Here is a 13,361-nt window from a genome sequence, read left to right on the forward strand (position 1 = left end):
ATGACTAGAAAGTATTGCTCTTGCAACTACAACTTTCAAGTTTCAACATCATCAACATAGCTTAACCAAGTCATGTGGTATTCTACTTCAGTATACTTTTAACAACTAAATATATTACTGGGACCACTACAGAAAATTGCAGATTCATATCCAAGAATTCCCATTGTAGACACTCTCACTGACTATCCCTCTAACAAATGCCCACCGTTTCACACAGTATCCATTAGGCTTGTCACAATATACTGTGCCACCAAATATTGTGATATATTAAAGTGTGGCGAGATAATATTGTCGAGATGAAAGACTGTATATTATAAATTATTAATACAGTATTTTTGCTAGAGTTCATACATGGCGTGTGATATGAAATATACACTTACTATATACACAGTAATCATTTCTGCAAGATAAAATAGGCCTACGTCTAATCTAAGATTGCATCAGGGGCACAGTGGCATCAGAGCCAAGGATTTACTGTGACCCGTTTGAGCCCTTGTGTTGTTAATAACTACACTTGGTTGGTAAAACCAGGATGACAACAGCATGACACAGAGCTTTGTGAGATTTAAAATTCTGTATTGATGTGATCATTTATGATTCAAGTATCTACCTGTATCTGTCCTCTTGTATAATTATATTATAATATCTGTGTGTAAAGCACTTTGTACTGTACGTTTGTTTTTGAAAAGTGCCCTACTGCGGAGTCCCTAAGTGGCCATGGTAAGAAAATAAAGTGTATTCAAATATTATGAACTGATAAAAAAACATTTAATATCATATTGTATCATATTGGGAGCCCAATATCGTATCGTTAAACCAATGTATTCTGGCACCACTGATAGCTATACAAAGTCCAGCCAATATTATACTGGGTACTTTATCATAAAATAAAGATTGACTGTAGCAGGAAGGTCCCAGGTTCCATTCCCCACGCAACAATTGACCATGCCCATAAGCAATACACTGAACTTATGCAAAACATGTGCTAGAATAGAAACATAATGATTTAAATCTACTCTCTGTATGCATTCAATATATACATACATAAATCACTTTGTAGGGGAGAAGACATTTTTGAGTGAGACGTCACGTGTGTGTGCGTGTGCGTGTGCGTGTGTGTGTGTGTGTGTGTGTGTGTGTGTGTGTGTGTGTGTGCGCGCGTAGAAAATATGCGAAAGAGCTGTTTCCAGCTTGTGGCCTCACTTTTGCCCTGACAGCAGTTTTACCATTACCTGCAGTAACTTTCCGCACTGTGTGTCTGTGTATTGGGCACGCATCCACTCAAGTCATTTGTGTGTGAATCTGTGTGTGTGGGGGGAGGGGGAGGGGGGGGGGGGGGGGGGGGGAGAAGCATGCGTGTGTGCGTGCACGTCTGTGTGTGTGTGTGTGTGTGTGTGTGTGTGTGTGTGTGTGTGTGTGTGTGTGTGTGTGTGTGTGTGTGTGTGCGTGCACAGTATAGTGTGTCTCTGTGTTTATGTGCTGACAGATGAGGTGCTATGCAGGTGATAGTGCTATGTCTGCACTTTGGTATCTCCAGATACCACACATTGGGTCTACACTCAAAGTGAGACGTATTTATATATGTGGAGCTGCTGGTAATTGACTAGAAATGCTAATGTAATATTTTTAGCTGTGACACAGCATAGTGGAGTTATGCTGATCACAGCTGTGCTGAAACACTGACCCGAGTGGTTGAACTGTGTGAGGTGGATGGGGGAGACCGGGATGCGTTACATGCGCGAATAATAACAGTACACAGTATTAAAGTCCTGAATGTCAATTTAATCAGTTAAGCTTTGTTGATCACTGTCCCACAGGGGGTCTTTAGTCTAGTCTATCCCCTCATTTTCCAAATCTTCACGGCATACTGTAGAATAGAAAGCATAACATTCAAAACAACAAAAACACAGTAAGCACAGCAAAAACAATAGAATAAAGAGTGCAAGAGCAACACTAGGGTTCACGTAGTTAACTCTGAGAGCGTGCATGTTTCTGAAATTAATACATTGTGCACACACACTCTTATCAAAGCTCACACGCTGCACTACGTGACACACAAGTTTATCTTAATTACAGTTTCCGTGTCTTTAGGAGATGACTCATTCCTGGCCTCCTCCTTTGACAGCCATCCATACTCCAGGCAAGGCTGAGCAGACAAAGTTCCCTATTCCTAACAAGGTTAGTAATGATGGGCACCCGCTGGCTTGGTGGTCCAGGCGCATGATGCCACATATAGGCGTTTGGCCAGACAGCGTGTCACGTGTTCGAGTCCCGTTCATGACAACCTTTGCAGCATGTCTCTCCCCCCCCCCCCCCCCTTCTTTCCTGTCTATCTTCACTTGATACTATCAATAAAGGCAGAAAAAACTAAAACAAATCTTAAAAATATATAATGCTATCATTCACTGTTCAAATGCCATCGCCCTGCCCCTCATAAATCGAACGCTGACCAAATTGCTGCTGATGTTATCAGAATTGTAGATATACAGAATTATATTATATGATATCAACACGTATTTTGTGTTGTATCGTATATTTAATATAGTTGAATCGATATGCAGCAAATTACAGCAATAGACCTTTTAACCCATTCTGACCGGGCACCCATTTTGGTGTTAGCATCATGTTATGCTTTAGCTATTGAAAAATAGCAGATCTACAAGCTCATATCGCGCCACCGAGTGGCGCGATACGAGCTTGTAGGTCTGCTATTTTTGAAAAATTCGAAGAACGACTGACATTTTTAGAATCTGATCTCAGGTCAGAATGGGTTCATCAGACCAGTGTGTGTCCAGTGGAAACCTCGTATGAATCTGATCTCAGGTCAGAATGGGTTAAAAAAACATGGTCAACGTGCTTACATTTTGTCTTTGTAAGGCAAATATTTCTTTTCACTAACGTGAAAAGGCCAACTTTCTGTCACCTCTGATTCTTTCTTCCTGTATCTGTTAACATGCAATACAATGTGATTTGTTTGAGGATCGCACAATGCTAACAAGTTACAACCCAGGGCTATCACCATGACACCGTGACACTATGACCTGTTCCGGATCCTTTGCTGACATGCGTTTCATATTTAAACATTTTTCCATAGTATGCAACAGTGTAAATATTCTGTACTGTCTATCCATTTCTTTCTTGTTCTCTATTTTCCCTCTCTCTCTCTCTCACTCACTCTAGGAGTCGCAGCATGTAACCTCAGCCTACAGCACCCCGAGTAAGCTTACTACATTTCCCAGCAGTCAACACTACCATAGAGAATCTCTAACATTTTGACACTTGATGTTGGCAAACCAATAACTGCGGTATAGGCCAGCGATAAAAAGCGAGAGAGAGAGAGAGAAAAAAGGAATTGCGGGGGCGGGCCTTGGTGTGTGTGCTGTTGGCCTGTCACGCGTTGCCCCACTGTGCGTGCATGTGCACATCTTGTTAACGGGGCGGACCGGGGTTTTTTCCAAATCACCCAAATCACTGAATGCTCCTTTCAGTGAAAGGGCCTGGCTTCAATTCCTTCTGTAGGTGTCCTGTTGAAGTGTCTTTGAGCACGCATCGGGAACACAACACCTGAATGTTCATGTTCAGTGTGAATCCCTTTGGAGTAGACTGGACTTAGTGTCAGTAAAACAGTCACTGAAATAATTTTTCATAAAACTTTCCAATTAAATTATCTCTTGCTCTCGACAGGTTTGTGTATCATACAAATACAGTGGTCCTCTCTCTCTCAGTCACACACATGTCAGACACACACACACACACACACACACACACACACACACACACACACACACACACACACACACACACCAATTAAATAACATTGGGTCAGACTGTCATGTTTTTCAATGTCAGTGATTATATAGAGCTGTAATGATAACCACCTCACTGTCAAACACGCTAAATGCCAAAGAGGTAATTAGCATGCACACACACACACACAGACACACACAGACACACACACACACACACACACACACACACAGACACACACACACACACACACACACACACACACACACACACACACACACACACACACACACACTTATCCAACACACTGTCATTCACACATGTTCATATAAACACATTACTAATATTTTTCTACAGAGAGATGCACTCTATCCGCTAACAAGCCTGCTGGCAAAACACCAACTGCACCACAAAAGTCGTAAGTATCACACAAACGCACACACACACACTCACATACTCACACATTCATACAGTACCAGACGCCTGTGGGCGTGCATGCATCCGTCTCGTTTGACGGCAGACTGCTGGGCGAACGCTGCGGCTTTGGAATGGGGGGTCAGATCTGCACTAATAACGTTGGGGCGTCTAGAGTTTACATGGACAGGTATCAGTCAAAAGGGAGACATCGAAGAGGAAGGATGGATGGGGAAGGATCAACATAATATATATGGAATGTCAGAACAGGTCAGCTCCATATATGGAGATCTAAGTTTGAGGTTTGAGGTCAGATGTAGAGTTGCTGGCCAATATCGATGACATCAGGGATCTCCATATATGGGGTTAATATTGACAGCAATATCCATCCCTGATGATGTCACGTGATGTCATGTGCTCTCTCACCTGGGGTGTGACAAACACACACACACACACACACACACACACACACACACTTGCTTGTGTGTGTATTGTACATAAAGACATGGACAAACAAATTGGCAATATTGACACGCAATATTTGACTTTAAAGCCTTATTTTATACTTTAATATATTTTTCCAAAAATATAGAAAATATCCCATCTCTAAGCTTGTTGATCTGCTGCTTTTGAAATTCTTTGGAATTGTTGAATATTTTCACCATTAAAGTAAGAGTAAAGTAAAGCGTTAAAGTAGTTAAAAAACTAAATGGAGCATTACGTTTCAGATTTTGTAAATACCAACAGCTACAGCATCTCAATGTGTTTTGAGCTCAATATTTGGTAGATTACTTAAACCATCATTGATTTGTACACCCGTGCCTTTATCGTCAATCGTCATGTGATCAACCCAATGATGCTTTCCACTAATTTCTCTCTCTCCCTCTTCATGACATAGAGTACCGAAGTCTTGATGTCACTCGTTCATCCCCTGGGTATTTCTCTGTGGAGAATAACATGGGGATGGGGTCATCTTAAAATCGTCTCATATAAGCACTGTGGTCCAAAAATAAACAAACTGTCTGTGTGCGACATTGTCAGGGAGGTGGCTCTGTATTGTTGACGATAGTCTACTCACATTTGATACAGTCTGTTTCTGATGAAATTTTAACTAATTTGGTGGCAGTAACATTAGCGTTTTCTCGCCGTCAATCGATTCTTCATATCCATGCGATAAAAAAGTATATGGGAATTCAGAATGGGGGGAAAAAACACAAACCAGGCAGGATGCGTAAATCACGTCCGACTTCAGTGCTCTATTTCTTCTATTTCTGTCCACAGCCCCCAATTCCCTTCCCCTCTCTGTCTATCTGTCTCTGTCTCTCTCCTTCTCCCATTTCTCCATTTGTCTCTGTCTCACTTTCCATCCACAACTTTCTCTTTTCTCTCGTCTTTTTCTCTCTGCATCTCCATCTCGGGTCTGTCACCACTGCTCTGCACCCCCTCCCCCTCCTCTCTCACTCATACACACACACACACACACACACACACACACACACACACACACACACACACACACACACACACACTTTTCTCTACCACTGTTCCCCGTCACTATCATCTCCATCTCTCTCTCTCTCCTTCTCTATCTCCCTCTCTCCATCTGTCCCTCCTTATGAAATTCAATATGGGTCCATTACTCATTCATTCATGCCTATCTGTCATCAGTGCATGGCGCACTGTGTGCCCGTATCTCCAACATTTGGTATTGTGCTTCAGTTATTCATGACTCCGGCAGTCCCATATGAAAACATAACAACATCGGGGGCTGAATTTCTTTCTAGCAGCGCTAGCATTGCCGTGACGAGAGTCGTTCACAAAGCAATAAAAACCCATAGGGAATTCCACTGTTGTAATGTTCGCAGACCCAGCCAAAATAACAGCAGTTTGTTTGAAGAGTGTATACAAAGCAACAATAAACTGCAGAACTTGCCGGTGCTGCAGCATGTACACTCACACGCATGTGCACACAGACAGGGAGAATATTGTGTCAAAAGTGCAATTGAGGTGATTTGAATTAGGCTTATTACAGAAATATCCAACTGGCAAGCCAATACAATATCCTTCTTCTTTGGTGCAGTGATCCTCAAATGTTTTCTGAGGAGGACATTATTATGTATTTGGCCCGGTTATTTGTGCCAGGGAACTTTGTGGTGTTAACCCATTTAGGCCTGACCTCAAATTAAAAAGAAATCCCCATAAATATTTTTCAAAATATTTTTCAAAAATAGCAGACCTACAAGCCACTCGGTGGCGCGCTATGGGCTTGTAGTAGTTATAATTTAGCTATTTTTCAATAGCTAAATTATAACATAATGTTTAAAACACCAAAAGGGGTTCCGGCCCAAAATAGGTTAAACTTTTCCAGAAATATTCTACCCCCTCCCATCTTTTCATATCTGCCACACATTGTGAGCTTGTAGATCAGAAATCTTCCAATATCCGATTAAACTGGTAAAATAACCAGTAAATTATAAAATAAATTATAATGAATTATAATGCTATATTAATTCATTTTGCTGGGGACTCCCTGGAACCCCCTCAAGGTCCCCTGTGGTCCTGGCCAGTGTTCTTGCGCTGTGTTGTCCCTTTTCATTAGGTCCAGCTGCGTGTCAGAAAGGTTTAATTATAAATAGAGCTGGTTAATAATATATTTTTGTTAAGTTTGGGGCCCAAGAGTCCCTTCCTAGAAAATAGTGTCAAAAGTAAAGTACTCAACTTAATGTACTTAGTTGCTATCGACCACAGTGATAATCACATAAGATTTTGCAGCCTCACACTAGAGGCCAATGTCCACTAACTTCAGATAACTTTGCTAAGCCAACCACTACCCATATTTGTACTTATTTCTTTCTTGCTGTCTTTCTCTCTCTTTCTCTCTCTCTCTCCATTTTCCCCGCTCTCTATTTACCTAATGGCTTTGCTCTGTCTTTTTTCTCCCTGCAGCATGTTGGAGGATGATCTGAAGATCAGCAGTGACGAGGAAGAAGCTGAACACCAGGTATGATCCCTCACTCCTCTGTCCATCCATCTTCAACCGCTTATTCGTAGTCGGTCGCGGGGGCAAAAAGAAACAGCTCCACCAGAGTGCTCCAGACTTCCCTCTCCAGAGCAACATTAGTGACTTCCTCTTGGGGGGGATCCCGAGACGTTCCAAGGCCAGTGAGTCAATGTGTTTCCTCCAACTGCGCCTTGGTCTGCCCCGGGGTCTCCTCCCAGTGGGACGTGCCTCGAGGACCTCCCTAGGGAGGCATCCTAACCCGAGATGCCCGAACCATCCTAAACTGTCCATCCCTCATCCATTAATCTAGTCATCCATCCCTCTATACATCCATGAATCCATGAATCTATCCACCCATTCATCCTTTTATCCATTCATCACCATCCTTGATGTATGGACGTGGGTGAAACAGCCTCTACCTCTCCTTTCCTCCCTCTTTCCTTTGGATAGGCATTGTTCATTTTGTGTCGATCCTGCTTAATGATCCTTTTCTGTTACTGTTAGTTGTTGGCAAATTGGTGTTAACTTTTTCTGTGCCATCTATGTTTATATACGTAGCTAGGCTAATGGTACCTACTGGTGCTATCTACGCGTATGTTCGTAGACAACCGTATACTCCATATACGAACACGCCATCCGTCTGTTTACCTTTTAGCATCGCTAGTTAGTTAAAGCATGTTGGCTTGTTCCTTATTTATCCGGTAGTTGTAAAGAAATTCAACAGAAGTCTCTAGCTTTATTAGAACGACATATTTGTGCCAGTGATTTGATTTTACCTATATACAAACATTGGACACTATACTGTACTCAAATGTCGGCCGTTTATTACGAACAGGCTACACTTAAACTTGGACCTATACAAAATCATAATAAACGGCAGGACATTTGTACTTTTAAGGCTACAGTACGGTTAGAGTGTAGCAACATTTAAATAAAAAAGTAGTGTTTCATTTTGGTGTATAGCAAAGGAAGTGTTTATTTTTTAAATGTAAATGTTATTTCTCATGAGTGATACCTAAGCCAAGGGGGGGGCACCATTTAACTCAAACTCCACACTCACGTCTGTGTCTGATACGGTTTATCTGTCTGATATTGCAACAGCAATATCTATTCTATATCTTATAGAACTCAAAGGTTTCTCCACTATTTGTTGTATTTTGGCTGATTTTTTTCAGCATAACACAACATGGGGATAGGTTTAGATCCTGGTCCTGGCATCTGAGCCCATCAAAGAGAAGCCAGATTAGATACGTAGTTCACATTAACACTGAGATACCATCTCCCCCCTCCAGCCCCTCCTCACTGGCCCTCTGATCATGTAATTACCATAACACTAGATTTATAATTATGGATGATGGCAGGTTACTATAATTCACGGTGATTGTGGTTGTTAATATAATTATGATGATGGCGGATCAGATAATTACAGTTGGTTAGCATGGTGTATTCAGAACTTTGCTAAGTGGCTGGCATAATCAGGGGCATAATACATTGAAATGGATGCTTCTTATTACTAGTAGGACTTGTAATCAGTGTGAAAATGGGCTAGGATATAGTTTATCCCCCTATTTCCTCTCTCTCCCTCTCTCTTTTCTCCATGATTCTTTAATCATCTTTAAATCGTACAGTTTGGATCAATTATCTCACTTTTGTCATCCCTGCCTTTTATTTTCTCTTATCACTTGTTTCACTTTCTTGTACACATTCTCTCCGTTTGTCTTTGGGTCACTGTGAGAGAAGGAAGGTAGGGAACTACGCAGAGTTATAATAATGTGTGGGTATGGGACAGAATTAAGAGTTACAGAGATAAAGAGACTGTGACTAGCTGATAACGAGAGACACAGACAGAGAAAGACAGAGCGAGATGGAGAGAGACAGAGAATCCAGAAGCATCTTTTCTATGTGTGCTGCTGTTAACAGGCTTATAGCAAATGGCGCCATGGTGTATTATCACGCCTCGCTAGCCTGGAGAAAAAACACACATACAGTACACGCACGCACGCACACACACACACACACACACACACACACACACACACACACACACACACACACACACACACACACACACACACACACACACACACACACACACACACACACAAACACACACGCACACGCACTAATAATCAAGCACACACATTACATATTTAGCCATAAATGTACATACACACATACCTAACAACTAGACACACGTGGATGCATGCACGCACGCACGCATGCCGCACACATAAACACACACACACTGAAGCACAAACAGGCGCGCGTGCGCACACACACACACACACACACACAGTCATTAGTATGCTGTGGCATAGTGCTGTAAGGGCAACAAAGGAGGATGATGAATATGTTTTTGGCAGAGAGGTGGAGAGAGAGAGACAGAGAGAGGGAGGGAGACAGGGAGAGGGAGGGAGACAGAGGGAGGGAGAGAGAGGACATGAGGGAGGAGAGAGATAGAGAGAGAGAGAGATGAGGAAGGAGAGAAAGACACAGAAGTGTTCCTAATGACTTTGGAAGCCTATACAGAGACACCCAAATTGCTGCTGCATCATTTGTCCTGACACCTCTCTATCTCTGTGTGACTCTCTGTCATTGTGTCTCTCCTCATGTCTCACTGCTCCCTGCCCTCACTGCTTTTATCAGAGCTCTCAGATGTCGGGTGGAAACCTTGTATGTCCAAAACTGTTACTTTTCAGAAAATATAAAAACGGAAGTCATTATTACAATCCACGGATAGGCGTACAGATATTTTAAAATGTAAAAGGATATCAGCGAGAGCCGATCAAATCACTTTTGTGCGACACTGTCAGACGTATGAAATAGGGTATGAAAACACATAAAAAGATGACATTTGGAGACGACAGAGAGACCGCAATGATATCTACTATGTATATTAATGATGTCTCTCTGCGCCTGGATTACTCCTCCCTCTGTCTGCATTTTTCACACACTTTCTCTCACGTGCACAAACTGAAGGTTATGCAATAACCGTAGTTATTTGAACTAGCTAATTTGCAAAGAATACGCATTAGAGGGCATCTCTGATGATCCATTTATACAGAAAACACATTTTATACACTCACAAGACCCCTTTGAGGTCTTGGGCTTTTGTGCGTGATGACGTGGCACTCGCCCAGCGCCCGGGTACATAAGACAGGGCCACGCCTGCACGCACCATCCATCTTTTCTTCTGCATACAGACAGAACAAGCTGTGTTATCACCGAGCGTATAAAACAATACTAAGTGCTAATAATCTCATAAAGGACGAGTGGTCCCGCAGTTGTACCGCGAGGTGCCTAGTATTTTACCCGGTGGTTACTTCAAAGTCACAGTAAGTACGCTATGTCAAGTTTTAAGACACTATTCTGCTAAATACAGCAAACCTTTAGTGTGATACACTGATACTGCTTGCATTGCTACATGCTACCATAGCATTAGCAGCAAGAGCGTTAGCTTACACTTTATCTATAGGGTCACAAGGCCCTAGTTTGAATGAGCACTTTGCTAATAGTATTATCAAAGCACTAGCTAAACTACCGTTAGCCCACATTGACACTAGTACTACCAGGGAGGAAGGTAAACACAGTATGTTTACCTTCATGACCATGTGTGTTTAACACACACACATGGTCATGATGACCCTAAGTGTTCACCCCTGATAAACCCGCTACTCATGCGAGTTATGCAGTCGGATGGAACCTTTCCATCGGGTAGAAGCGTCGCCCTACAGCACAACGTGCAGTGGACGCCCTCCAAGAGAGAACAAGGTGGCTAGATATTTTCCCCCACGCTGGGAATAATCTGCGCACCTCTGCTGGGTCGCCCCACTGTCCCAGAGACTAGGGGCGCTCCGACAGACTTATTCCACTGTGATACATTGGGTTTAGTTACACACCAGTAACTGCAAATGCAGTTACGACTATATATAACATCCACAGAGTTATGGCAAAGCCCATCGCCTCGGGGAGCGGAGCAGACACAACACAGAGGCGCTCTGTCAGCACCATGAGCCCCCGCACCAACCCTATCAGGGCTACACGCCAGGCCCCGACCATGTCAACTATAGAAGCTCCGCTCGGGGCGCACACGCGGTCGGGTGCAGAGCAAGACTACACCAGAGCAGGCCTAGGCCCTGCCTCGGTGAGACTCCCATAAAGGCCACCTCACTGCCCTCAGGTTTGGGTGCGGTATCGACAATAGAGACCACACGTCCCCGCCACCCGCAGAGAGCGTGTGCAGCGAAATGGACATCCCCTCCAGTGTTATGTGTATAGCTATGTGTAAAAACTGTCCTCTGACTCTGTTTCTGGACAAAGCGATAAAAGTTGCTCTGACGAGTCACCTTGTTCAGAGGACAGTCAATTCAAGCTTTGAAAGTTATTTTGTGAAATAGAGGTAAAGTTACAGCCAAGTGAAATGTGTGTGATGAAACACATTTTGTCTCTCTTGTTGTATTGTCTCATACATTTTACATCAATAAATGACCAGATTGAAGACAATGTTTAATTCTAATAGATTCAGTATGATTGTCAAACTCTTGGTTAATAGTCTTAAATAATTGACTTAATCAATTTGGTCAAATTTAAAAGAGCATTGGCGTAGGCATGTTTAAAGAGGAATTATCTGTAGAATGGGATGCCTTCACAAAGTGTTCGTATCGTTTGGTGGTGGTTGAGGTAAAGATTTTTCAAATCTAAGTCACGGTGTTGCAAGGATTGTTCCTGAATTGAACAATCAGAAAAGAATCCATGATGATGGAAAGAATGCAACTTGGGGAAAAAACAAGTGTCCATGGGCTGCTGTCCCAACAGTTTTACCCCTGCATACCCCTGGCATGCAGTCGTTATTGTTGGAGCCTGAATAAAGTCAGAAGGTAGAACAGCTTCGCATTGCATTGTTTTTAGACCCGCACCATCCCGCAATTTTATCGCTGAGTCCCGCTAAACCAGCAATATTTCCATTGAGATAAAACTAAATACATTATTACCCAAACAGTTGCTGAGATTGTAGGCGTGCATGCACGAGAGAGGAGTTATGTGTTTGTGTGAGGAGCTGATCACAGTCACAGATAGAGGGAAAGTGTTATATTAGGCCTATTATGCTATAAATATTATTATATTGTGTCAAAGTGTGCACACAGTGGGTGGAGACTGGAGAGACGGAGAGAGATTGAGAGAGGTGCTGTGTGCTGGTGGTTACTGGTTATAAAACAAATTGTACTCATCTTTGTGTTCTGTTTCACGTTATTGCTGAGTGTTGCACACAGGGAAAAGCAAAAAGGGGTTTAGAAGCGAGAATGTCCATCACGGGGAGAGGAAACTCCACACATGCACTTCTCACAGAGTGATTACTAATGATCGACAGGTGCGGCCGCTTTGGGAGCGTGCCTGAAGATGTCTGTTGGAGAGACTCCAGCGCAAATAGGGAAATTATACGTTCTCATCAGGCATTCATATTTTGCTAAAGTTTATATAAGCTCTGTATCTGGTTAATTGCGGGAGGATGTGGGATTTTGCGGGGCCCGCTGGTTTTATCTTGACTGCCCACGCCCGCCCGCAGGTATTTTATGATACTCCCATTCATCTTTGCGTCTGACAGTGAGAACGCATCATCAGGCAGAGTGTTTGTTCCTGGTTCGATCCCCCAGACTGGCAGGAAAGATCTGGGTGCAGAAGTGAATGGCCACCACTTAACCCTCCCCAGCAGGCTGAAGTGCCCTTGAGCAAGGCACTGAACCCTCAACTGTTCCAGCGGAGCTGTTCAGTGGCGAACAGTAGCCTATATTCCCTATAAGACTGTGGTTGTAACTGGGACATTCACAGGTCTTAATGTGTGAGTGTGAAGCAGGCCAGGGCATTACTGAAAAAGAGCACTCTTGCTCAGACAACCTCCCCTGGGTACATAAAGATTTACAAAAAGAGCCTCCTAACCCAATCCTTGATTGGATGTTTTTTTGTTGTTGTAAGAAATAGGCCACACCAGGCGCCCTTGAAACAGTATGGAATCTGGGGGGTAGCCGAATAGAAGGATTTGAGGACCTTCCTCAGCTGAATACCAAACAACTCGCCCCTTTACCAACTCGCCCCGGGCGTACAGCCAGCGGAAAAGCGCGGCCTGGTATTCCTAAAGTAACCTAAGTAAATGATGCTTAAACGGTTAAACCTAACCTTATTCCTAACCTTAACCTCAGTAAAA

The 13,361-nt window shown here is 43.0% G+C and overlaps 1 protein-coding gene across 1 annotated transcript in view; it reads left to right on the forward strand.

Moving 5' to 3' along the window:
• The window catches only part of aff2 (AF4/FMR2 family, member 2), a 110,479-nt gene that overhangs the window by 60,444 nt on the left and 36,674 nt on the right, over nt 1–13,361 (forward strand). The window contains exons 6-9 of the mRNA XM_080774565.1: nt 2,092–2,178; nt 3,181–3,217; nt 4,105–4,165; nt 7,108–7,162. Coding sequence (XP_080630691.1) covers nt 2,092–2,178; nt 3,181–3,217; nt 4,105–4,165; nt 7,108–7,162 — 240 coding nt within the window. The remainder of the gene's footprint in view (nt 1–2,091; nt 2,179–3,180; nt 3,218–4,104; nt 4,166–7,107; nt 7,163–13,361) is intronic.

This window comes from Protomyctophum bolini, assembly GCF_963924005.1.
Source record: "Protomyctophum bolini genome assembly, chromosome: 10".
NCBI classification, from domain to species: Eukaryota; Metazoa; Chordata; class Actinopteri; order Myctophiformes; family Myctophidae; genus Protomyctophum; species Protomyctophum bolini.